Source organism: Hipposideros armiger, unplaced genomic scaffold (assembly GCF_001890085.2).
Source record: "Hipposideros armiger isolate ML-2016 unplaced genomic scaffold, ASM189008v1 scaffold_71, whole genome shotgun sequence".
Taxonomy (NCBI): domain Eukaryota; kingdom Metazoa; phylum Chordata; class Mammalia; order Chiroptera; family Hipposideridae; genus Hipposideros; species Hipposideros armiger.
The window spans coordinates 3,483,025-3,510,403 of NW_017731421.1; the positions used below are offsets into that span (position 1 = coordinate 3,483,025).

At 42.9% G+C, this 27,379-nt stretch overlaps 2 protein-coding genes and 1 pseudogene across 5 annotated transcripts in view; all 3 read right to left on the reverse strand.

Moving 5' to 3' along the window:
* The window catches only part of POLR3B (RNA polymerase III subunit B), a 115,144-nt gene extending 114,077 nt beyond the window's left edge, over positions 1 to 1,067 (reverse strand). Inside the window, exon 1 of the mRNA XM_019642626.1 lies at positions 739 to 1,067. Within this exon, the coding sequence (XP_019498171.1) occupies positions 739 to 810 (72 nt within the window). The 5' untranslated portion in view covers positions 811 to 1,067. The remainder of the gene's footprint in view (positions 1 to 738) is intronic.
* A 6,554-nt stretch (positions 1,068 to 7,621) lies between these two features.
* TCP11L2 (t-complex 11 like 2) overlaps positions 7,622 to 27,379 on the reverse strand; it is a 41,699-nt gene continuing 21,941 nt past the window's right edge. For all 4 annotated transcript variants that reach the window (XM_019642612.1, XM_019642614.1, XM_019642611.1 and 1 more), the window contains 5 exons: positions 24,946 to 25,082; positions 18,123 to 18,310; positions 17,730 to 17,911; positions 14,709 to 14,881; positions 7,622 to 10,082 (listed from right to left, as the gene is read on the reverse strand). In XM_019642612.1, the coding sequence (XP_019498157.1) occupies positions 9,838 to 10,082; positions 14,709 to 14,881; positions 17,730 to 17,911; positions 18,123 to 18,310; positions 24,946 to 25,082 (925 nt within the window). In that variant the 3' untranslated portion in view covers positions 7,622 to 9,837. The remainder of the gene's footprint in view (positions 10,083 to 14,708; positions 14,882 to 17,729; positions 17,912 to 18,122; positions 18,311 to 24,945; positions 25,083 to 27,379) is intronic.
* LOC109382844 (U1 small nuclear ribonucleoprotein C pseudogene) lies at positions 18,320 to 24,918 on the reverse strand (annotated as a pseudogene).

The window sequence follows — 27,379 nt, forward strand, 5'->3', positions numbered from 1 at the left end:
TCTCCCCTGGCTCTTTTTTTAAGCCTCAGTTCTCCAGTTCCCCTTCCACGCCAATGAAGATTCTGAGGCCCAGAGAGGATATATATATATATATATATATATATATATATATATATATATATGCTTTTATAGAAAATAAAATTATATCAATAATTGAACTTCATCAGGCAGCTCACTGTAGGGCAATTAACCTTCACTTCTGATAATCTGTTGAAAGCTATCGGGCTACTTCCCCAAAAAACACCTCGGGAAATTTTTGAGTCAATTTTCAGGACGTTTAAAATACTCATGCAGTCCAAACTTGATTCCCAGGTTAAAAGAAAAGATTACTAGGCTGGGATTGAGGCGATGTGGTTTGGCCACCAAAGCCAACTGTGGGACCTGATGAAAGTGGCCTAAACTCCCTGGGCTTAGCGTCCTCTAGCAGCCCGCGATGATGCAATATGTCCAACAAGGCGGAGCGAGGACCAATTCTCTCCTGACAAACATGAACACTGGAAAGAGTCCAACCAGAGGACCGGCCGCCGGGCTGGCCGGCCCGCATGGCGGCTGACGGATCGTCAGTGATCGGCCTTTCACTTGCAAGCGGCAGCCGGACAGAGAAAGGAGATCCGTGGCGGAGGACTGAGCATGCGCGGAAGCCGCGGCCCGCCCCGCTCCCAGGCGAAAACTCTCGGGGCACCGCCTCCAGGGTACGCGTGCCGGCCCCTTCCGCTCCCCGTGTTCCCGGACCCTCACCTCTACCGTCGCGATCGGCGCGGCCAACTGCTCCGGAGTCAGGTTCCCAAACTCCTCCGCAAGCACGTCCATGCTGCTCACGAAGAAGGAAGAAGCAAACAAAAGCCCCACGCCCGCCTGCGCTGCCTCAAGCGAAATGCCACACTCTTGGAGAGCGGTGCGCGGAGGCCTAAAGGGTCCCCGCCGCGCACGTTAATTGAACGCGCGACAGAAAGGTTCCGCCTGCCCCCGACCCGAACCTGCGGTGGAACCCGGATGTGGCTGAGGCGCAGCTGGGAAACTGCGCCCCCTGGTGTCGCACGGCGGGCTCGCGCCGGTAATCCTAAACCCCAGCCGACAGGTTCCCTTCCAATATCCCGTGATTGAGACCAATAGAGCATATTGGTTGTAATTTTAAAAATAATTCAAAGAAAAGGGTAAACGGGTAATTTGAGCGACTTGAGCCACAGAGGCAGAGAATCATTTAATGTAGTCCAAAACTACATGTTGTGTAGTACGGAAAAACAGGAAACTTACCAAATGCCTAATACTAGTAGGGGATTTGGTTAAACAAGTTATGGTGCGTGCGTGTGATAGAATATTACTTAAAGATTAAAATGACCATAAAGAGAGTAGAGCATAACAGGACAATATTTAAGACAGTGTTACATTCTAAAAGGAGTAAAGGTAAGATCCAGGAATAAAGAACAGCATGTGGAGAAATTTAGTATGAAAAGCTGACATCTTAAATCAATAGAAGATGGATTATCCAATAAATGATGTTGGAACAGCTGATTAGCCATTTAGAAAAAAAAATACATCTAAGTAAATCCTCTATGGATGAAATATTTAAATGTTAATAAAGTTTTAGAAGAAAATGTAAGTGAATATATTCATAACATTGTGGTGAAGAGGGCCTCCAAGATAGCAACGCCAACATTGTATTCATAGATTTCCCAATATAATTACATGAAAATTAAAAAAAATTTTTTTCTTATATCACCATGAATAGAGTCTTTTAAAACATAGGTTGGCAGAAGACAAAAGCTTGGTACCCCTAATTTAAAATGAACTCATACAAATCAATCAGAAAAAATCCCACTGGGGGGCCAGCCGAGTGGCATGTTGTTTAAGAGTTGGCTTGGGATGCCGGCTCTGGCAGCAGGGTCCCGATCGGATCCCACATGTGGGCCAGTGACACTGTGCCCTCTACAGCTAAGATGGTGAACAACAGCTCAACCTGGAGCTGGGCTGTGGTGAGTCGCTGGTGATGGCGTAGGCTGCAGTGAGGGGCTGGCCGGCAGCTGGCATGAGCTTTTGTGAGCTGCCAGTGAGCAGCCGTCCAATGGCCAGCGAGCGACTGCCTCACCCGGGAAGAGTGCAATGATAACACCAACATGGGCCAGTGAAGCGACATCCTCCACAACTAGACTAAAGAACAAAAAGGAAAGCAACTTGTCTGTTCCCCTCCCCCAATTCCCTAATAAAATATTAAAAAAAAAAAACACTGGGAAAAACAAAACAAAAGATACCAACAGCTGTTGAATGGGTATGAGTTTCACTTGCGGAATATACAAAAGTTTTGGAGGTGGATGGTGATGATGATAGCGCAACAGTGTGAATGTACTTAAAGGCCACTGAAAGGTACACTCAAAAATGGTTACAAAGGTAAATCTTATGAATGTTTTACCCCAATAAATTATGGGAATTTGTTAAATATACATTTGCCATTTTCTCATCATGAATGTATAGGCATTGCACCAGGTTAGTCTAATTTCTGAATTGGCTGCAGCAAGTCAATTTCAGTGCCTGTATCTTCTAAGTATTGTGCTGATGTCTAAAAGCAGGAGGAGAAAGGAAAGAGAAGTTAGCAGAATCAGTTCCTGCTCTTTAAGATCTTGACAGTTTACTTACAGAGACAGGTACACTTTTGTATCATCCTTGTGAATTACCAGAGAGCAACCTACTCAGAATCTAGCCTGGAAGAGGCCGTGAAGTGGTTTTTTTGATAGGAGAGATCTCCAGGTTGGCTCAGATGTGTTGACTTTCTGCTCCAAAGTCCTCCTGGCTTTCTATTATCAAAGTGGTTCTCCACCTTTAATCTGCATCACCTGGAGAGCTTGTTAAAACAACCAACTTTCTGATTTGGTAGGTTTGGTTTGGGGCCTGCAAGTTTGCATTTCTAGTAAGTTCCCAGGTGATCACACTTTGAGAATCACTCTCTAACATCAGACTTATCACTTAATACCATAACCTCTGTTTGTGTGTCTAGCTCTCCTTCAGACTAGGAGTTTCTGGAACAGGGACTGTCCTATCTGTCTTCATAGTCCCAAGTTCTAATCCACTAATTTTTTTAAAATAAATTTGCGTTGAAAAAAATAATTTGAAAGAAAAGCATACAATGAGTGATACTTCATTTGTAATCCTAATTAAAAATTTTTTTTAGTTTCTCTTGGAAAGAGGAGGATGTTGGTAGCCATGATCCCAGATTCCTGCATGGTGGCGATGGTCAGCTGATGCTAAGTGGCAGATCACAACTGCCACCATCCTACCTTCCTTACCCCTGTCTGGCCCCCAAGGTATCAGCATTGGCAACCCTAGGTCAAATCATTGAATCTTTCCGATCTCCTTAGGGGCTAGATTTTTAAAACCAAAAAGCCAGGAACAGTCTCTTGATTTCTCTGCCTTCTGCCATCACATTTTTTTCCTGAGGTATTGGTGCAGAGGGACTGGTGGTTTGAATAGAGGGCTGAGCAATCAGAGAAAGGAAATTGCAGAGGGAAACATGGCTGATATCTTGGACTCCTATCCCATCACTTATGTATGAAGCGTTTTGGAAACCAGATGAGAAAATGGGAGGAGAACAGGGGCCATTGGTTAAAGGAGCATAAAGGGAAGGGAAAAGCAGAGGTGTCTGATCTGGGCCCTGAAACATTAGAACCCAGTTTCTTGAGTGTACTCTTTGCCACACATTAGAATCCCACTTTATGTGTATTCTCTGATTTAATAATGAACCCCAGGGGGATACATATGATTATCCCCACTTGACCGGTGAGGAGACTCAGGCTGGTAGTAGGGGCTAAGAAATTTACCAAGCAGCGTTGGAATTTAAATTCTTAATAATCTGATGCCAGAGTCCATGCTTTTAACCACTCTATTATAATACCACACTGAAAGGAGGGGGATGGAAGGCATTTCAAGCCGAGAAAAAAGCCTGAGCAACACCATGAGGGTTTTAGATAACATAATACCACATTCTGGCAATTGAGTGTGGCACTCCCGTCGGGCTGTGAAGGGAAGCATCTATAGGTGACACTACAAAAACCCACTGGGGCTGACTTTTATCGGCCTTTATGCCATGTTACAGTTAGACGTTATGAGAGGCCCAACATGAAGATACTAGAAACAAAAGAAAAAGATTATCCTCTCTTCAAAACCGTCGTGCATTCAGCCTGGGAAAAAACACATACGGTCCTGATTTCTATACCTGAATACATTGGTAATAGGACAAGAGGAGGCCAGAACAATGCTGGACAAAGAAGAAGGGCTCTTCGGTCTGAAAAGGCAAGGGCAGAGGGGGATCCTTGAAGTCTGTTATTTCACAGACAGCAAGGTGAGGGGGAAGGTGAGCAGGAGTCGCTACTGTCATCAGAGACCATTGTGCATTTTGAGTAAGACTGGGGGGTCCAGAAGCCTCGAGCAGCCTGCTGCGCCCACAGGCTTTTTGCTGAAAAGCCTTACTTTGTGTCATGTGACATTCTCAGTCCTGCCAAAAGCCATAGGGATAGGAACTTGCCAGACAGCCATATAAGGAAGCCAAGGTGGCTTGTCATGAGACCCCTATCCAGTGAGGGACAGTGGGAAAGGAGGATGTCCACACTGAGGAGTGGCAAATAGACCCAATCGTATTCTCTCTCCTGGGACGTTTTTAATTAAGATGAAGCAAAAAGGAGGGCAGCAACAGAAAGCAGAGAAGTCAACACCAAGTCAGCATTTGGTAGCAACATGACAATAAGAAATACTTTTCATTGGATGACCTAAAGAAACCAATGTAGCAAGTGGTTCAGAGCACACATGCCAGGGTTCGACTCCTTGGGTTCAGATACACTGACCAGCTCTGTGACCTTGGATGACTTCCTGAGCCTCTCTGGGTCTCATTTTGCACATATGGAAAAAATGACAGGCTACCTCAGAGCATATCTTGCAGTTACGTGAGATCATATATATTAAGCCCTTAACGGTAGTGCTTGTCTTATGGTAAGTGCTTGGTGGCTATTATTACTATATTCTGAAAGAAAAAAAAATTACATTCAAGTTCTTGACCAAGTGTAAGCGCAGCTGCTGGGACAGATTCCTGGGTTTCCTTTTTTTATTTTTCTCCCATAAAGCCTTACACTAAATCCCTAGGTCTATTTCCTTTGAAACCTGAAAGAGACTAACAGAGTAAGCTTAGAAATGAAAAGATAAGGCTTCCCTTCAAAAATAGAGAACAGAAGGACACAAGTTGATTATACAAACATACGCCTTCATAGGGTAGATTAAGTCATGGAGAATAAAGTCACAGTTGATTACTAAAGGAAATCAGAACATGTTGGTTTTGTTACTATCCTTTGAAGTTGACATCAAGGACAATAGCTGCAGCCTTCTATGTACCCTTGAGTTTCTCTGCCAATGACAATCTTGGGCTAAATGAACCATGCTTCTTATGAGATATGACAGTTTTTGCACCTAAGTACTTAATCATCCCATCTCACAATACTAAAACCTCTTGAAGCTTGAAAGAGATTTAGGACTAATAAATTAACAGTTATTATCATGTATTCTGGCTACATGATGCTTTAGAATTTGCAGACAATTTCAAGTACATGATCTCATTCAATTCTCACCATATCTGCAAAATAAGCAGATAGTAGGATAGGCAGATAGGGTAGGAAATCTCCATTTAGGGGGTTCAGGGAGATTAAAACACTGGCTTGAGTTTATAAAGCTATTAAGTAGTAAAGTGAATTCAAACTCGGGCGTTGGGATTCTCAGTCCCATGGTACTTTTACTAAATCAGTGGAAAACGTTGCAACTTATCATCAAAAGTAGAACAGGCTTTTATTTTCAAGAAAGGGGTCTAGTCAGAAGTAAAAATATGTTGCACAAAAGGTGCCACTCACTCCCCATCCCCATGGCATACTTTGCCAGCCAGACGCAGAATTCTCTGCTGCTTATCTTGGGTCTATTAATAGCTTCAAAATCCTTTCAACACAGTGCTCTGGGGAGCTACTCCTAAGAGATCAGAGTAGACACATGATTTTAAATTTATTTTTATGAAAAGAAGGTGCATGCGGTGTGTTCAAGGAAGCCGAATGCTTGCCGATGTTCGTGTCAGCCTCTTCCTCCTGGGCATTTTCCTGCCTCCCTTGCAGTTAGATGAGGTCACAGGGTTAGGTTCTAGAATGGACCTGCGTGGATGTGGGCAGCCTTCTTCTTTCCCTATCTACTGAGTGAATAGAGAAGACGGAAGATGCAGGGGACAGCTGAGTCACAAAATGGGTGAAAGTCAGGCCCTGAATGGCTGAATGGAGTAGCCACCCTCTGCCCACCGTACTAACCTACCCCCTGCTTTGAACCATAATTTGAGACATACGGCTATACTGAGGCCACCATGACTTGGGAGCTATTTGTTCAGCAGTTCATCCGCACACACTCATAAAGGTTGACTTCATGTCCACCTTGAATCATCTTGCGGTGTCATTCCCAGGCAGTGCTGCACTGGGTGGCCTCCTCGCCATTTCCTACATTCAGAATGTACATTACAGTGGAGTTGTTTTTCTCCTCAGCATTCCCTTTGGGAGAAAGCCTTAGGGAATGGGTGAACTTGGTGGGATCCCAGGAGTCCCAGGGTCAGCGACTCCCTCATCCCATCCCTTACAAGTTCAGAGCCTGGGCACTTGACCTAGATTCTTCCAACTGAATGTTGATATCTGGGACTCAATCTTGAGCAAATGAGGCAAAACAGCGAGGATGTTGAGAAATCAATCTCTAAAGCCACACACTGAATCCAGCTTGGCTGGACTCCTGCAGTGTGGCTTTGCCTTGGTTCCTACCCACTTTTCAAGCCCAATTCCCCAGATTAAATAGATTCTGTGATAGGTACTTAACACCTATCCAGTACACTCTCTTTCCTGCTTCCGTTAGCCAGCGTCCGTTTCTACTGCTCATATCATGTGCTCACGTGTAAGTGCATATGCACACAACACAGGAATATTCCAGCACCAAGAGCACGTGCTCTTTGCCAGGGCAGTCTTTCCAAGACATTTGTTCATTGCCTTTCTGTTTCCAAAGAGTCAATGAATTTTTTCTCTCTCAGGACAGAAACCACACATTTTAGCATGACGCCCCAGAACCTTTTTACGTTTGTTTCTCCTCTCATCACATTTACTCTTCTGCCATCCAGTCCCTGGGCCCACCATTTCTCCACACAATTGCATTCACGCAGCACTTGGCCTGTTGTGCCTTTCCCTTTCCTGGCCTCTTGGCATGTTCCTGCCTATCCCTCACGTTCTAGCTCAAGAATGACCACGAAATAGAGTTTGATAATTTTTCCTCTAGCACTATGTTTTACAGCCCTTACTACACTTTACTGTAATTGTTCACAAGTTTATTCTTCTTACTAGGTAATCAACTTCTTGGAGGCAGTATCTGTCTAGTTACCTATCACAACACCTAAGATACTTCTTGGTACATAATAAATGGTCAGTAGGTGTTTGCTGACTGACTGGATGAATGAATAAATGACCTGATGTCTGTAAGACGCTGACAATCAGCAAATGGATCATTCTAGAACAACCCCAATAAAGACTGCTATATTCCAGCCCTGAGCTACCCAAAGGTGGTTTAGGAAACAGACACTAGCCATGCTGAAATAATGTTTAATGTTTAAAATTAAACAGTGCACACAATACATGGTTTAGCAGTAGAAGAATGAAAATGTGTGTATGGTGTTTAATAAAATTGACGTCACAAAACAAGACCATGTTAACAAAACCCTAAAAGTAGAAGTAAACATTTAGATAAAAACCAAATAAACAACATGCTAAGTGATATGATTTTAAAATCCTGATAAATGCAGCTGCCTAAATCCAGATTTGAGACACTGAGATTTACTTTGCCACTTAAAGAAAGAAAAAAAGCAGAATGCCCTTCATTTAAAAAAAAAAGTACATTGTTTTCCTGCTGGCAACTGCAGTATAATCAAGTATATAAGACTACCAGCTGGACTCCAATCTGATAATTAAAAAGTGCACCTGGTCTTCCTGTTCAGTATACAGTTCACCCCAGAAAGCGACAACAACAAAAAAATCACACTACTTTTCTATGTCAGACCCTCCCTGCCACCCATGCCCCAAAGTGAACCCAGTTGAAAAAAGACTTCAATTTAAGAGAAAATGAAAACAAGCCTTCAGCACCTAATGGTTTCTAAGCATGGGCAGCGTGGAAGCACAGGAAGAGGGAAGAAATGGGTTAGCCTAATGTGCCGTTCAGTCAATTTCCACTTATATACAGCTGTTTCAATGGACAGAAAGGCTGATTTCTGTATTGGTCACTGAGAGAGAAAAAAAAAAAACTGACTTCCAAAATTTCCTCAAGTTTTGGCAGATCCCTCCAAAATGTGAAGAGTGGAGATAATCTATTCACACACTCCTTTCCTAGAACTTTGTCAAATAAAGGAGTAGCACCATGATGGTGGAGGTGGTGGTAAGGAAAAGGGGTGAGGAAGAAAAGAGAGAACTCCTTTTGACCTCCTATCCACTCTTCCCTCCCAACCTACTAAGGTCCAATGAGTCCTTACGAAACCATCAAAAATGTGTTTTATGTAAATAAAGCATTTTCTGGACTGAGTTCACCCAAACTGTAGTGCTTCCCTTTATACTTTAAAAGAAGCATGTAATTCCAGGACAGGCAGAATTCTCTAATAGCCAATGACAACTAGTGCCAACTTGGCAAAGTTGGATTTAATGCTCAAGAATGTCAAATGATAACAATACTTAGAAGAGCACCTTGGTCATAGCAGGGTAAGAATATAATCAGCACAGCAAGCATCTGCTGGCAAGTTACATGGTTAAGAAAACCCAAAGTTGAACTATTTCTTTTTTGTGAACGGAGAATAGGGATCTCCTGGGCATCTTGTTTTATTGTTAACTTCCCTTCTTACAAGTAAACCAATTCAAACCATCTGCCTTATGTAAAAATACTGGGATGTCGGAAAAGTCGTGACACATTTTTGCAAAGAAAAACAGAAAAAATACGTCATGACTTTTCTGACAATCCAATGTTAAAATCTTATATAATCCTTACCAATGGCCTGAGAAATGCAAAGACATTCACTAAGAGATTTGTGCAAAAATTGTTTCTCTCAGAGAGCAGGCTAAATTGCAAGAATAAACCAACCTCCAGAATAAACTTTTAGAAGGCATTTGTTTCTATTTTCACTAAATGAACAAGGGAGGTTTTATCTAAAATTTGCATAAAGCTTTAAAAGAGATTTAATAACTTTAAATTCTACACAAATACTGACAATTGGTATTATAAAATGTGAATAGCTACCTCTGTAGAATTTTAGGACTTACTATGTAAGTTTTTGTTACACATTAATAAAATTTCATTGTACATTTCAAATACAATTATGCTTACTTCACATCATGTATCAGAATACCAATCCCCTTCATTATTCTCACAACTCTGAATCCTTTAAGTTGTACCAAAAATTAAAAACCATTCAATTTGATAGTGACAAGTGAGGAAATACAACTCCTTAAGGGTTGAATGATAAGCCAGATATAAATGCTTAAGAAAACATTTATAAGTATTATATAGGTAATAAATTGATTACAAATTGCTTTCTGTTCATGAAAAACATCTCTTCTGAACTTGAAAATGATGCATGAATGGGTCTATGTGATGAGCGTGTCTTCTGCAAAGCTACCATTACTGGGTTACACAGACTCGGGCTAACACTGCACCACGGACAGGACTGACAATGAGCCACATCTGTAATGCCATGGATGGAAACAGGCTCGGTACCCAAGGGCTGGATTTCCAATCTCTTGTCCAAAGTCAGTCAGTTCCTCTTCAGTTAGCAGGAGATGAGGCGTCCGCCTTCCCCGGGGCTTCCTCACCGAAGAGCAGCTTTCGAAGTATATTTGCATAAAATGGTCCATACACTTGTTTGTTGAAATTCACAATGTTTGCATATTGACAGCCTAACCCTTCCAGCTCCTGCTGAATGACAGCAAGGCCTCCAGGCACAGGAGGCATGCATTTTTGAGGGCTTGGAAGACAAAGTAGGCTCTTCAAGTATAGCTGGATTCGTTTATCTGGGGGAAAGTAAGATATTGTTATCTGTCCCATTATTAAAGCATATAATTTTTTTAATGAGAGTAGTAATTACCGTAGGTGGATTGCAATAATACTCCCAATTCTTTACCCTCCCTATATCCATGCCCTTTACAAGGTAGCTTTGCAGCTCTTCCCATCAAAGGCGAAGTCTGTTTCCCCAGGTCTTGAATTGGGCCTGGCCTTAGGACTTGCTTTGACCAATATACAATGCAGCAGAAATGCCAATCTGTTAGTTCCATGCCAAGGCCTCAAGAGACATGGTTCGCATCTGCCCTCTCTACCTACCATGCAAAGAAGCTGAGCCTGATGAAAGCTCACATTGAGGAAAGCCCAGCTCTTCTATCTGAGGCTACTGTAGATCAACCTGTAGCCAACCAACTACCAAACACTCAAGAGAGAGCCCAGCCAGATCAGCAGGGCTACCTGCCCAAGCCACAGCTGACCACAAATGCATGCGTGAGGCCAGCAAGACCAAAAGAATACCCAGTTGCCCCCCAGACTTCTGAGCAATGCTCAGTGTTTGGGTTTTTCTCTTTAAGCTATGGAGTTTGAGGGTGACTTATTTTGCAGTTACAGCTAACTGATAAAAAATGTAGAGCATTTTTGGGGTAGGGCAGGGAATCTTTTACAAAACCTCAATACTTAATGTCCATAACGTACAGTAAAGCTGAGTTTGTAAACTGGCACTGCCGGTTTGGCCCACACAGTGTTTTTTTAAAAAAACAAAACCATTTAAAATTAGAGGATTTCACAAGAAATCCAAATTTCTGGTTCCTCTTGAAAAAAATCTAGAGAGCTGGCAAAAGTGGGGGCCCCTGTTACCACATGGCAAGGGTGACCACACAGCCAGGTTTTCTCAGGACAGTTGAAGTTTACTCCTGTGGTCTTGGCATAATTAAAAAGAGAACTCTCAAAAATGTCCTGGTTTGGACAATAAATGAAACGTTCACCCCACACACAGCCAACCACCTGGAGGCACCAAGGAAAGGCCACCCTCACGGGCACTCCAGCTTGCTAGCTTTACCCTTTCTGCTCCCGTGTATCCCTGTTGGAGACTACTTCACAGAAGCATGCAAATGCATAAATGAATGAGGCTGCAGAAGTACTGGGCAAACAGTACTGACAAACCAGACCTGCTGCTACAGCCCATGCTGTTCCAACAACCTTTGGCCTTGGAAACACACATCTCACAAATAAGGTTTACTAAGGAGAACAAACGCCATCAAATACAGACAACTACAACACTAATGAAACTCTTACCTCCTAACACTTCTCCCAAAAGTCACGTGTTCCAGCCAGATCTGACATAGAACTCTGAGTTCCCAATACCCCATGTCCATGGCTTAGCCAGAACTGTTTCCTCTTACTAGAATACTCTTCCATCTCACCTCATCTCTGCCCCAAGTCAAAAGCGTCCTTCAATGCCAAGGCTAATGTTACCTCCTGCTATGGCTCTCCCTCACATCTGGTACACTATCTCACCATGTTATTGTGAAGTCTCTCCCTTAGGCGGTGAGCTCTCTGAGTGTGAGGGCTATGTCCTTGTTGTCTTTATAGCCCTGGTCTGGCATGTGGCAGGCACATCACAAATGCTGACTGAATTAAAGCGAGAATGGAATGAAAAGGTCTGTAAAGATCAATACCAAACTGAAAGCAATGGGGGTTGGAGAAGGCAGTCAAAGGGAACTTAGGTCTGATCCGTAAGTTTGTCAGCAAGAAGAAATGTTTCATGTATGTAATACCTGTACAATTGAAAATTACTTTTAAAAAATGTAGATGGCAATAAGCATGCAGATAATCTACATAGCAGGTAATCTATAAATAATTTTTACCTGGCTTTAATATGCATTTGAAAAAAATTGGTTTGAAAGGAAACTTTTCTGATTATCTTCTTAGAAGGCTAAGAGCACAGTGGGAGTTGTAACCGCACTGTAAATAAATAGCACATCGACTAAGCACAAAAGAAGACAGACCGTGGGTACTGTGAACACGGAGGAAAACCATGGCTAAGGTTGGTCAAGTCCTTTTTATGTCCTCAAGTGCTTAATTTATTCTAACTCCCCTATGGGCAGAAAATTAAGAATCAATTGTGTACTAAATTTCCCGTTAGACTGGTTGCCTGACTCTCCGGAGCCCAGGTCTATTTTCATCATAAATATGGTCCAAACACTTTCCCACAAAATTGTTTAGAGAATAAAACTCTTTTATAACTGTTATGCTGACGTTCTGTCTCCTCTGTGGACGAGTCAGTTTTTAGGCCAAGACTAAAGTGGCAGAAGCATTTGTCCAGTTAGGAGCAGCCAAACAGAGTCCCTGCCAAAGGCGTGTCCTTGGCTCCCAGAATCCAAGGAGAGCTGTTCAAGTGAGTCATTTGAGTTGCTAGGCAACAATACTTTGAATGAGGTTAAAAAATGCTTTCAACTTGTAAAAGAACAAGAAAGTTGGACTGGAGAGAGTTGGGTGGAAAAAGTTGATTTGCTAGATTTTAAGAGGCCACCTTGGGGTGGGGCATCTCCTGGCCCCCAGCCTCCCTCTCCCTTCTGACTTTGCAAGTCCTTCCCTTATCTAAAGCAAGGGCACAGAGGACACCTGGATGCCCTGGCCACCCTGCCCACAAGCATCAGGGCTCCAGCAGTGCCCGCCAGAGTAGTTAAGAATCTGAGCTCCAGAGTCAGACAGGCTCGGTAAGAATCCCTACTCTGCAACCTGCTGGTTAGATGACGTCAGGGGAGAGTCACTTAATCACTCTAAGTCTCCATGGCATTCACCCCTTGCACAAATATTTATTAAATGTCATCTACTGACCCAGTGTAATGATACAGCAGTGAACAAACATGCACCCCGTCCTCATGAGGCCTGCACACTAGTGGGGGGCTGGCGGTATGTGGCGGAGACTGCAGACAGCCTGCCCCTCTTCACCTGACAATACCATCTTCCAGACATTAGCTGGTCAGCTGGAGACTCCGGGATGTGAGGAAGGTGTGTGTCAGCAAAGAAGGTTGTGCAGCAAAGAGATCAGCCACAGGTGACTGTGGTTAGGCTGTGTCATCACTTGTCCCCTCAGCAGCCTGCAGCACTGCACATCAGACTGCTCTTTTCTGGGGGAGGGGCGAAGCCTTGAGTTCTTAAGTGGCCTGTGTGACCTAGATCTCCAGCATTCTGTGTCCCCAGGGAAAAGGATGAGAGAAACTATTTGAGCACCTCGAATAAATAACAAGTGTTTGTATTCTTTGGGAGTCAATGTTGTGCTTCAAAACCTTGCAGACTAGTCCTAGAACGTTAGTACGCTGTGTTCTAATTTGACACCCTTTTCCTCCTTCCAGTCTTTATCCCACAGCCTCTGCAGTAAACACCGGCTTTGTGCCCCTCCTGCTTCTTCTGGCCACAGCTCCAGATCTTGTCTGGGGGGAACCATCTCTTCCCTACACTCAGATCAGGCATTAGAGGTAAAGCAGACACCCTGGCCCCCGGAACTGAACACGTCTCAGGCCTAAGTTCCTTCTCCTCTGGCCACCATGACTGATTCAAGAATGGGACATAACCAACAGGCCAGCTGGAGCCAATGAGACTCAATTCTGGGGTCATTACTGGAGCTAACAGGGAAGTCAACTCCTTGTTTTTCGCTTGACTTATACACATTTTTAGCTGAAGCTGTCTTTCTAGGGTAGGTAGAGACTATCTGTGAGACAGCCCAGAGGAAGGCAGTGTTGAGGGCTGGAGGTTGGGGACACAGCTCGAGCTCATATGAAACAGTATCTTCAGCCAGCCATACCTCTGGTCATTTCAGCTATATGAGAAAATACATTCCCCTTTTGCTTAAGCTCGTTTAGACGTTTAGATGCTCTGGCACAGGAAACAGAAAAAGTCCTAAATGATACACTGTCCATTTTCCCAACTCACCAACACAACTTGACACCCAGATAGTCACATTCTAGCAATCAAGTACCCAAAAAAAAGCCCACCCATGATGCCTCCCAATTCCACAGCCTTTTCACTCTGTCTCTTTAAGTCTGAGTAAGAAAGGGGCCTCAGCTGGCTTAGGCTAGCTCCCAGCAAAACCAGTATCTACTTTCTGTGAACATCCAGCAGGCTGGTTTGGACTATTATATTGAACTTGGATTTTAACATTACTGGCAGCATTTTATTTTCTCCATAAAAAATTTATTGGCTGGATAGTAAGATAGAAGGCCCACTCCACTATGTATGTACACACAGAAGAAGTAGTGAGTCCAAACCTTTGAAAATATTAATACGCTCTTCATATTTTCTTTTCTTTTTTTCTTTTTTATTTGGGAACAGTGTGTTTTTCTGGGACCCATCAGCTCCAAGTCAAGTAGTTGTTTCAATCTAGTTGTGGAGGGCGCATCTCAGCAGCCCACGCTGGGATTGAACCGGCAACCTTGGCGTTATGAGTGAGCACTGTGCTCTAACCAACTGAGCTAACCGGCCGCCCCACTCTTTTCATATTTTCAATATTTATTCTCCAAAAGAAGCAGGTAACCTGTCTAAGACTACATTTTGACTAACACTTAACATTAGTCATAACCAGCAAGTTAAAGTAAATTGGATTTGAAGCAGAAACCAATGAAAACATGAGGACTCACCAATCAAGGACCGGATAGGATTATCCTCCTCTTCGATGCTTGAAAATTGACCTACAAGGTTAGCTTGAACGTCAGTGTTTAAAGTGGGTAAGCCTCTCTCCATCAGGGTCTTGTTAACCTCAACACAAGTCTGAACACCAATAGAATTCAGAACTTCCTTCAAGTTAAAGGTCCTACAAAACATAAAACAAAATCCCATCAGGGAAAGTTTTTCTTCCTCAATTTTGTTGTTATTGTTGTTGTTTTTTAAAAAATATACCAACTTGTTTTAAATATCTACCATTTTTTTCTTATGCAGACAACAATTACAATTACCTCTATTATAATGAACTTAGAAAATAGTGACTCCTCCCAACTACCAACCCTTATTGGTAGCATATTTTTACATGCTTAAAACCACTCTTTCTGTATGTAGTGTTTATACAGGAAAGCCTAGATAGAAAAATGTGGTCCCTGGAAATAAGCCTGCAATCCCATTTTCATGTAGGTCTATCAGGAAAAGAAAAGACCTATTTCTTAAAATAAACCCTTTGGCCTGAGTGGATTCATTAATAGAATTTTTTTTTTAGCTTGAAAAATGAGGTAGAATCAATTCCTTTATCTATGCCTGAGCAGTAAATCTATAACACGAATCAAAAACATGAAATGAAGACATGCAGAGGTCAATACCATAAAGGCAAATTACCTAAAACTCTTGACCTATCACAACCAAAGATAAGCTCCTTCCCATTGCTACTTTCAAGTGACTGCTCAATAATGCAAATATACAGAGTACAGAAAAATTGTAAGAAGTAATTGGCAGTGGGTTATTAATAGGTAAGGAAAAAGAATTAGAAAATATATTTGTGGGGTCCACACTATTAGGGAATAAAGACTGAAAATTGCATCTCACTCTCCAGGAAGGGTCTTTAAGATAACTCTGTTCAAAATGGGAATTAAAGGCCCAATGAGTGGAGGCAGTATGAAGCAGTGGTTATGGCATAAGCTGTGGTGTCACACAGACCTGGGTTCAAATCCTGACTCTACCACTAAACTTGCTCTGTGACTGTATTAGCTCTTGGCAGATCGTCAGGCACACAGTAAATGCTTAACAAGAAGGAAAAGAAAAAAAACTTTTTCATTATTATCATCATTAACAACAACAAGAAATAAGTCTTTGGTGTTCTGCCTTCACTGGAATTTGTTATAAATTCATGCTGGACCTCCCTTTGGGGTTCTACAACCCAAAGTTTGATTCTTCATGGCAGAATTTTTACCTCCTAACTTTTACCCAACTTCCTTCTAGTTTCCGCCTGCTTTTAATCAGTGAGCTCTTAAGCTAAAGGAAAATAATCATTCCAGCATAAGCCACAACTTGCTATTCACAATCAAGAAGGCAAAATTCTTGCTAGTTTTCAAAATGCATCATCAAGCTCAATATAAATGACATCTGGGTCTACTGTTGGGGATCATCTGCTTTTCTATATTATCAATGTTATTACCCCAACCACAATGAGGATAGTTGAGAACTGATAACAATCATTTCCTAACACAGACTGGGGGCTAGGGGGAGGGAATTAAACAAAACAATAAAACAACCAGATAGGCAGAACAACTATAAAGAGAATGAGTTAGCAACTAAATAATTATTAAAAGCAGCACGCATTGAGTACTTACTATGTGCCAGACACCTGTACGAAGTGTTTCACATGAATCGCCTTGAGTTCTTACAACTCCAAGGTAAGCACAAATATTATTTCCTTTTTGCAAGTGAGGAAGTGAGGCTCAGGGTGATTCAGGAACTTGTTCAAGGGTACGTACCTGACAAGTCAATAGCAGAGCTGGGATTTTAAACCGGGATTTTAAACCTGGATTTAGACCCCAAAGCTTGTCCTCTTAGTAACCACGTTGCTATATGCTTTATATTAATACTTAAGCAACACTGGGGGTTCACCAAAGACTTAAAAAGCTTCTGAAAACTAATGGTTACCCAGTGTGGGGCAACGCTAAGGTAAGACCAATTGCAAATCCAGGGATTTCTTTTCGTTAAAGGTCTCGGGTCCCAAATGCGAAATAAATGAGCCTGGCAGGTTAGCACTGGAATCAGTAGAAAGGGCAGGGCCTTGAGGCAGTCGGACCCAGGCTCAGGCCTTGAAGGTTTGCCCTTTTCTTGCTGTGCAGCCCAAGGTAGATCTTATTCAGTCTCTGAGCTTCAGCTCAAAATGAGAACTTTGGATTCTGTAACTGCTCGGGCTCCTTTCGGCTCTTAATATCCTTCAGGTAGTTTATATGCTCTCTGAGTAATGGGCGGGAGTATAGGAGGATAGGTACATCTCAGTGAGAGGAATAGAGTACAAGTCCCTGAAAACACCAGAAAGGGGAACCAGCAGGGGGCGCTAACCCAATGAGACCCATGGAAACATCTGGACATTGACTAAGATTAGGAATTCTCTGACTTGCACAGAATTCCCAACGAGATGCTCTAAATGCAAAATCTCAACGGGATTCTTATATTCAATGAAGGTATGATCCTGGGAGATGCATTTCACAAAAACTCCACCTTCACAGGACTTGGGGAACCTCTCTAAAGGACAGAGAGGCCACCACTTCTAAAGACTTCATAGCAGGCTGGATCAGTCAAGTCGATAAACATCTCGTTACAAAAAAACGATGGTGCCCGAACAACTTAAAGTGGAAAGCCTCTTTGATAGGGCATTCTAAACAATGAGCTCAGTGGATTTCTGGGGTTTGATTGTTTTTTTCCACAGCACTGTCAAAGAAGAGCTTTTGCACATAATCATCCTCAATGGAAATACTACACTCGCCTTGGCACTTGTCATGGAAAAGACCTCTCCCTTCCTATGAAAGGACATCTAAGCCCTCAGAGATATTAAAAGAAATTCTAGAAAAGAAGGTGTAAGATAAGCTTCTCTAAAGCACAGTCCTGAATATCGCATCCAGATGTCCAAGGTTATTCCTGTTCTCTGAAATGCACACAGACCTGAATGCAAGGGGGAGCAGATGACAACACTTGGAACTTACTCTTTGTGCATGCCTTCAAGTAGAACGGTTGAAATCCTTTTTAACCTGTTTGCAAACTCAGGCAGGCCTTCGGTGACAGAACCCACGATGCTGTTGGTAATTACAGACAGGCAGGCAATGATTTTCAATTGATTAAGCTTTTCTGTCAGTTCCTGAAGACGCGCTCCATCTGTCATCAATGTCTAGCATATTTATTTGAAGTGGGAAAATAGAAAGGGAAGCTTAATACCATGAAAATGGAAAATAAGCCGTGTTACATCCAAACTCCCATTTTTATCTGATTTCAGTAAAGTCATGAAACTATATGCAACAGAGACCAGCTGATTCACAGCTGAAATGTAAGAATTAAAATACTGGTAAACTTCAGAGAGGAAGAAAACAAAAATCACTTACCTCTGGTAATTCTTTTTTCTGATAATCCCACTGCAGCAGTTTCAAATAGCAGTTATTTAGCACCAGTGTGGGCCTGAGGCTTGGCCTGGAGCTGTTTGCAGCCCCAGGAGTTAAAGCAGTCTCAGAAAGAGAAAGTAATTCTTCATTTACAGATTCTTTTATCCATTCTGTAGTTTGATCAAGAGCACCTACAAGGGAAAAGGCCACATATTTTTCCTACAGCTGAAGGATCCTTTCACTTGTACGTTCTACACGACAGATACTATGTTAGGTGCTGGGCATGACTGAAAAGACAGCCATACCCCTCAAGGAGCACACAGTCCAGATAGGGAGACAAACCTGTTAACTAACAATCACAGCAGAATACAATGGATACTATTAATAGAAGGCTCAGTTGGGAGTGGAGAGAGCAGCAGTTGTCCAGGACGCAGTCTAACAGAAAGAGCTCCGTAAGTGACACTTGAAGATACAAGGGAGACGGAGGAAAGGCCTGTCGCCCAGGCCAGGAAAATAGCCCACACAAAGACCTGAAAAAGGGAGAGAATATGGCACATTCTGGACGCTACAATCAAATCTGTATTGCTGGTTCATAAACACCACGGGGAGAGAGTGGTAGCAGATGGCATTGAATGGTAGCCAGGCCAGCTCACACACGACCTTGAGTTGTATGCAGGGAAGGTATTTAGAATAAAGGCATTGATAATTAAACATTTTTAGGTCCCGGTCCCCTTGGAGTGTCGATGAAAGCTATGCCTTTCCCAAAATGCACGTGCAGGCTGGCGTGCACACTTTATGTTACTTTAGACCCACTACTGAGGTTTCCCATTAGAAACAAATTGCTTTTTATACCACATTTCTTATAAAATTATGTATTTGGTAGAATTTATAAGGTGTCAGTTGCTACAAAAAAAAATGCAGACTGAACACAGGTGCAGATTTTTTAAAAGAGCCAGAGGATGAAATATTATTTCAGAGGATGAAATTATTCCTTGGACCCAGCACATCAACAGTGGTAATTTAGGAGCAGCTGTTTGCCACACTAAAGCAACACCAACCCCCAGATTTTCACAATTTTGTTTCTCTTCGGTTGGCAAATGTTGTTCTTGGTTTTTCTAGTTCTGCTTATAAAGATGTAAAAGACTTGCAGTCTTTTCTTTGAAAGATATCCAACAGAGAGAGAGAGTGTGGAAATCATCATGGATATAATTACAATGTGGCGGTAATAAGCATTTATACTGCAAGCCTAATCATTTATGGCTGACACATTTAAAAGCCCATTTAGTTATCTCAAACAAAAGCAACAGTGTAGCATAGTGGTTCTCAACCCTGGCTGATTTTAGAATCACCTGGGGAGCTTTAAAAAGGAAAAATGATCTTGGGCACAGCTCCTGGAGATTCTGATTTAATCAGTCTGGGACAGGGCTCAGGCATCTGTGTTCACACACCCCAGGTGATCCTAGTATGTCGCCAGGATTGAATATGGCTGGTAAAGCAGAAAAAGCATGAGTTTAGAGTGAAACATCAGTTTCTCTAATGGATCTGCTGAGACTTCACTTTCACAAGCCAGTGATTAACTGCTCTATATGACTCCAAAAGCAAGGTCAAGCCCACGAGGTACTTGTACCTTCGGTTTTTCATGTGGACAGTAATAAGAGCTATTCTATTCACTCATTTATTCAGTGGTAACTGAGCACCTACTATACACCAGGTACCGCACCAAATGCTGAGGAATCACCAACAAGTCAATACATCCCATGCTCTCAAGAAGCTCCTAGTCAACTAGGACAGAGACACAACAGGCAATGGCTTTACAGGTGTGCTCACCTAAGAATGTCCCAGAGCGGTGACGAGCCCAAGAGCACTACCCCCGACTTTACTCCCCACCAACATGTGCTCTTGCTTTCCTGCCAAGGAGGGTTGGCTAACTCCTCTGAAATGATCTCTGGTCCTCTAAATCCAAATCCTGCCAGCTGTTCGTGGCCCAGCCCAAATCCTGCTTCTGGGAAGCCTTCCTTGATTGTATGGATCCACACTTGTGTCTCCCTTCTTAGAGCACCCACCTTTGAATTTTTGATCTGGCTGGCATTTCTCTTAAACAGCTGAACTGAAAAACAGCTTCTCTATTTTTTTTTTAACTAAAAGAATTGACAATTGTATTTTCACATTTCACAATACAAATGAAAAGTGCTTTTTTTGTCCCGTTACTCCCTTCCGAAACTATTCTCTTTGATAGGAAGGGGGAGTGAGTCTTCCTTGTCATGCTGTTAGAAAACATCCAGAATCACAGGACCATGATCTCCTGGTGAAACAGAAAGAGGCTGCCCTCTTTCCTTATCTGCCTGTCAAGTCACCCCTGGCAGAGCATGGGACGGGCAGGAGGTCTCATCATGGGGGCCCTGGCATCACTGGCATGTGGCCCCCCCATAGGGGGCCTCATTCCAGGAGCAGGTCGCACAGGTATCATGCCAGGAGGAGGAGGGCCCACCACTGGCAGCATGGGAGAGCCCCCAGTAAGCGGTGCTGGCATCATACCAGGGCGAGGAGGACCCGGGAGACTGGGGGAGGTATCACTGCCCCTGCCGGGGGATGGGCAGAGAACGGAGCAGGAGGTATCTGCCCGTGTGGAAATGCTGCGGTAGTTTTGTCAGTCGGGCTCTGAGCCTGCTCTTCCATCCATTTCTGATAGCAGTCTTTCACACTCTCTTTGTGTTTCCTATCACTGCAGCGTGTCCTTCTCACAGATGGAGAGTCACGGCTGAGGTATGTATCACAGTAGTCACAATAAAGCTTGGGCATGTTACTCCACAGGCTGTTGGCCACTCCGTTTCATGCTGCTGGAAATGACCCACCTTCTCTATGTTTAAAAAAGTGTCATTAAACATTTCATGTGCCTTTGGCTCATTTTCATCTCACTAATAAGATCACTGAGAGTCTAATCTATGATCTTGATTTTTTATTTTTCTTTCCTTTGACGTAGCTCATAGCACAACTTGATAGGTGTGTGAAATGTTTGGCTTTGTCTTGGCAGACCCACTTGCTTTGGAAACTAACCAGATATTTTTCGAGTGGAATTTGTCACATAGTAGGTGCTCAAAAAGCCTCTGCTCTCTATCTGTGTCATGAGAGACCTGGTAGGTTTCCAATTTAATTCACCATCTCTGGATGGCCCGTTTTGAAATGTACATAAACCGCCCTGACTATGGAGCCCAGGAGCTTTCCCTTGGTTTTTCCTAGATTCCTGACACCCTCCTGGTTTCTGGCCTCGCTCAAGGTAGGTATTTTAGCTTTTCTGTGAACTCCCTTAACCTTCCATTCACTTTCTTTTTTGCTAAATCAGGCATCGTTGGTTTCTACTGATTGCAAATAACCAACTGATATAACACAGCACTGAAAAATCCAAAAAAAGTCACCAAAGCAGCAGCTTGGTTTCATCTTGGCTTGGCTGTGGCTTCTAGTCCAAGCTCCACTACTTACTAGGTGTGTGACACTGTCTTTGGGTGGGTCATGGCTGAGCATCAGTTTGCTCCTCTTTAAAATGTTCCATAAATGCATCCTGAATGCCTTGTAGGACAAGCAAAGACAATCATAAGGCAGCGTGATGTATTTCTGAAAAAGATATATGTCCCATGGGATTTTTGAAAGAATCACACGAAATGAAGTTCATGAGAACATTTTATCGATGTAACATACCTAAATAAATAAAACCTTTTTCTTTCTTAGTATCTTAAAAATTACTTGTGGTATGGCACCCCCAGGGGGGTACTCTGTCTTTTTCCATGGGTAATTTAGTTGTTGGAGCTAATGTGGTTACCTTTTTGATGCTTAATACATACATCCAATCATTGCCTGAGGCTTTCTTGGGCATATTTTAAATAGGCAGTCATGTATATAAAATCTCTGTCAGCAAAGTAAAATCTTTTTTGGAGTCAATTCAGAAATCCAGAGTACTTCTCTGTATTAATTTTCCAACAATTCTTTTTTAAAAATCAGGTACACACAAAATTCCAACACTTTTGTCTTTCTGTGCAATACAGTGAGGCTCTTATTTTGATAGTAGGGCACAGTGGCCAACTTTTGGCAGAGTGACTTAGGATATAATTAACAACTGACATACACTCTGCTTCCTGGACTCTTGATTTCTCTGGGAACATATTTAGAGCTGGGCAGTAATGACCTCTACATACAGCTGAATTTATTCTATTCTTAAATCTCTGGAAATATCCAAGTCAATGTGAAAGATGTCAATGAATTACACACCACCAAGCCTGGGTTTTAAGGAAAAAATGAATCATTCGAGATAAATAAAACTGTAATTCAAGCCTGTATTAAGGAATTTGCTCAACATCCCACGCTATCTTGTTCAAAACATGGAGACATTTGTACATGTGTGTATATACACACATATACAGGCACACAAATGAAACCAACCACTCAGTCTCAGGAAAACGCTAAGAACAAAGTCCAGATTCAGGTTCTATGCAGGGTTCTACTCCCCTTAATCCTTCCCTCCCTTTGGAACTAGAGTAATATAGCCCTGAAATCATAGCCCTTCTGTTGTAGAAGGATCCTGAGAAGTCATCTAGTCTCACATGCCACCCGATGACAGGGCTCCCGCTGCCAGCCCCCCAAAGACAATCAATAATCATGTTAGCAGAGAGACACTGCAGCACAGAGGTTGCATGCACATGCTCTGGGGGCAGACGCACATCTAGGTTATCCAGGCTTTCCCACGTACTAGCAGTCACCCAGGGTAAGTGCCTTAACTACAATTTCTTCATTTGGAAACAGAGTGGATGATAACAGGACCAGTCTCACTGGGCTATTGTGACGCTTGAATGGGCTAATAAATTTAGTGCTTGGCACACATGAAGAACTTGACACTTAATCAGTGCTCAAATAAAATGTAGCTAGTGTTGACTACAATGATGAAACAGAGGCCCTTTCCAAAGTTAAAACACCTCACTAATTCAACGAGGCAGTACTTCCTCCCCTCCCATTCCATCTTGACGCCCTCCCAGTGGGCTTTACTGCTCCCATCAAGGTTATTAAGGATCCTCATGCAGTTATATCCAGTGATCAAGCCTTGGCCTTCATCTTTCTTGACCACTTAGCAGCACTTGTCACAGCTGATAATGTCTTCCTCTTCCGAACACATCCTTCACATGGCTTACAGGACACCGCTCTTTCCTGGCTTTCTTTACCTCTCTGGATACTCCATTGCTGGGTCTTTCTCCTCTTCTCAAGCTCCAGATGCTCTGGAGTCCCAGGTCAGGCCCCTTCCGTATCTATATTCACTGCCTAGGTAATCTCAGCCAATGTAACACTGAGGATACTCAGAGCACGAGCCATGGAGCCAGACTGCTTGGGAGAGTCTCAGCTCTATAGCCTACAAGTTGTATTATGGAGGCAAATGATTTAACCTTTCTATGCCTCAGTTTCCTTATCTATAGAATGGGGAGTAATTTCCTAAAGTTGTGATAAGATTAGATTAGTTAATAAGGGTAAAGCACTTGCAATCTTGTCAGCATTTTATACATGTTCCCCACTACCCAGTTCTGTGGCTTTACCTACCATAAACAGACCAATGATTCCCGAATGCATATCCCCATTCTCCAATACTCTAGTCCCTTATATCTAAATGCCTACCTGACCTTTCCATGTTAATGTCAAACAAGATCTCAGAGTTCATACATTGAAAACTGACCTTGACTCCATACCATCTCCCAACCTTCCTTACCCTCGTCTACCCCATCTCACTAACAGCCATCACTGTTCAGCCAGTTGCTCAGGCAAACATCTTAGAGGCGTCCGCAACTTCTCTATCTTCCCTCATCCAACTTTCAGAAAATCTTGTTACTCTACTCTCAAAACACATCCAGAATATCACCCCTTCTTACTACTTCTACCACTACCACCTGAAACAAACCACCATCAGTTCTTGCCTGAGCAACTGCAATGACACCTAACTGGTACCCCTGCTTCCCGCTTTGTTCCGAACAATCTAGTCTCTACCCGAGTGCCAGAGTATTCTTTAAAAATGAATGTGGGATGTTACTCCACTGCTCAAAACTCTCCAATGACTTCCCATCACACTTGGAATAAAAGCTAAATTCCTCGCACTTCCTAACAAGGCCCTAGCTCCCCTGTCTGCCTCTCGGCCTCATCTCCAATCACTCTCTCCTTGACTACTCTATCTACTCCAGCCACACTGTCTGCCTGTGTTTCTCCAACTCCACAAACAAGTTTCTGCGTCAGGGCCTTTGTATTGGCAGCTGCTTCTGGCTGGAATGTTCTTCTCTCACATCTTCACATGCCGCTTCCTCAGTCCTTTGCAAACTGCTCAAATGTTACTTCTTATAGAGGACTGCCCAGTCCACCTCATCTAAAAATCACACTCCACCCTCACTCCTTCCCCATTACTGTCTGTCCCTTTATCCTATTTTTCTTCATAGCATTTAATAACACAGCTGACAATATATGTTTGTTTCTTTGTCTACTAGAATGTTAGCTCCTTGGGGGGGGTCACAACTTTGTTCTGTTTTGTTCACTGACTGCAGTATCCACAGCACATAAGCAGTGTCTAGGACACAGTAGGTGCTCAATAAATATTGTTTTTAATGCATGAAGAAATGAATACTGCTTAGCACAGTTCCTGGGGCATAGTAAATACAATAGCTGTAAGTTTGTGATGTGAATTTTAGAAGTTAAAAAAATATTTAGCAATAAGGCCAAAGTTCTTTAGTGACACCACTTAAGATATCAAAAATAAAATTATCATATTTTCACTCAATTTCAATATAAATACACAATATATTGTACTTACTTGGCGTTTCTTCTAATATTTCCTGGAACTTGTTTCTCTCATAATCCACCAACTGGCGTTGAAGATGTGGTCTAAGACTCTTAATTGTAAAATTGACCATGTCCATTTTCATGAGGTCCAGGACATGAAATATTTGTCTAAAAATGTTACAGTTAAAATAGTTAGAGAGGTGATTAAGAAATTAAGCTGCAATTCATGAATTTTTACCTATTTTCTAGGCTGGAAAAAAATAAATATCCCCAAAATGGTTTTTAAATTCCAGTCACCATTTGGCAAGGAAACTTTTCACAGAAGGCATTTCACATGCCTTCCAAATATATTCTTCTACAGATCTCAAGAGTATTTGCCTTAGCAAATATAATATCTCCAGCTGAGCCATTACATCCAGTCAGGAACTGACAGAAAGACACTAAGAAGTATAAACAAGGATTCTTAACAAAAAAGATGCAAGAAGGAATTTTTATTTGAATGCCCCTAAAATTTTAAGGAGTCGGAACATAGTGTATATGGTTTCTCTTCCTAAGGGAATAAGAAAAAAGAAAAGAAAGGATGGGGTAGTGAGGCACCAGGGAAAATACTTCCTTTTAGAGTTGGGCAGCCCTGCACTGAAATGCAGCTTTGCAACTGACCAGTTCTGTGACCAAGCACAAGTTACTCAATCTCTCTGAGCCTCAGTTCCCTCCCCTGTAAAAGGAGAGGACATGATAAACCTTGGAGGGATGTTGTAAAGAGTCAATGAGATAATGAATGTAAAATGTAGGGGACAGTGGCACCCAGTAGGTGCTCAATAAGTGACCAAGATGAACACCACAGATTTTATATCACAAACAGGTAATAAGACAACTAGAAGCAAGGATTCTGCAATTGATGAATTGCAATCTGCCAGCGGTGAGCACAACTCTAAGGATACATGAAGCCCATTTTACAGATGGGGAAAAGTGTGATTTAGAGAGGTTATCGGCATGCCCAAGGTCATAAAGTAACCTGCTACATGCAGTTTCCTTCCCCTGCCTTTCCAATACTATTTCATAAAACTTAATTTTCAATGTGGCCGTATTCACACACACACAAAAGGAAACGTTCCCCTCAATGGCAGAAAGTGTTGCAGACTCCTCTTTCCTGTGGGATCACAAAGAAGTTATTGTCTGCAGAGCCAGATTAGAGTCTCACGATTTTAGATTTTTTTTTTTTTAATTGGGGAATTGGGGGATGGGAACAGTGCTGGGGAATTGGGGAAGGGGAACAGACAAGTTGCTGTCCTTTTTGTTCTTCAGTCTAGTTGTGGAGGACGTTGCTTCACTGGCCCAAGTTGGCACCATCATTGCGCTCTTCCCGGGCGAGGCAGATCAGTCGCCGGCTTCTGGACGGCCGCTCACTGCGGCTGCTGGCCGCTCACGCTGGCCACTCACACTGGCTGCTGGCTACACACGGTAGCCCATGGCAACTCACTGCCACAGGGGCTGCAGCCTATGCCGTCGCCAGCGACTCACGGCAGCCCAGCTCCAGGTTGAGCTGTTGTTCAGCATCTTAGCTGTGGAGGGCAGTGTCACTGGCCCTCATATGTGGGATCCAAACCGGGGCCCTCTGACGTCCCAAGCCAGTTCTTAACCATCGCGCCACTTGGCCGGCCCAAGTCTCACGATTTTAATGTACACTTCGTTTCCTCAAAGAAGCTATGGCAGAGATGGCTAGCTGACCACCAAAGGTCCAGGTTCCCTTCCACAGGGCAGATTTGTGGCTGGGAAATGCACTTCCAGACAGTAACCACATTTCCTAGGCCCCCTTCCATCTAGGTGTGGGACCATGGGACTAGCAAGCTGTAGTTAGTAGAATGTGCCACTTCCTGGCCAAAGTGGTGAAACTCTGGGTGTGCCTTCCCCATGATCTCTTTCCCATTCACCAGCTGAATTTAAAGGATGCTGAGGACCTGGGGAAGGGTGGAGCCAAGGAGAGAAGGAGCCTGAGTCTCCGAGTGACATGTGGAAGGATGCCTGACCAAGAAGCCTTGACTTGCACTGGGACATCAATGAGACACCACTCATGGGTTACATTACTGAGAATCCTGGGCTATGTGTCTTAGCAGCTAGCATGACCGAATCAATAAGCCTTTCTAGATCCTGACTAGGTCCCCTGTTGGAGGTTCTATTAATCCCTTCCACTTCCCCTTCCTTAGCACTTATCACAATGCTAATGGCTTGTTCAAGGTCTGTGTCCCCTTTAGACTGTAAACTCCCTGAGGTTAGGTATTGTCTCTGTCTTTTTCATCGTTGCATCCCCAATGCTCGGCACATGCCAACTAAACAACCCTATTATATCAGTCTATCTGAAAACTCGACGTACACAGTAAATGGTTGACTTATCCTTGTTTATTTGGTTTTCTTCTAGGGCCAAGGATTCCTTTGAGAGACCAGTTATTATTCTGTGTTCCTTAATC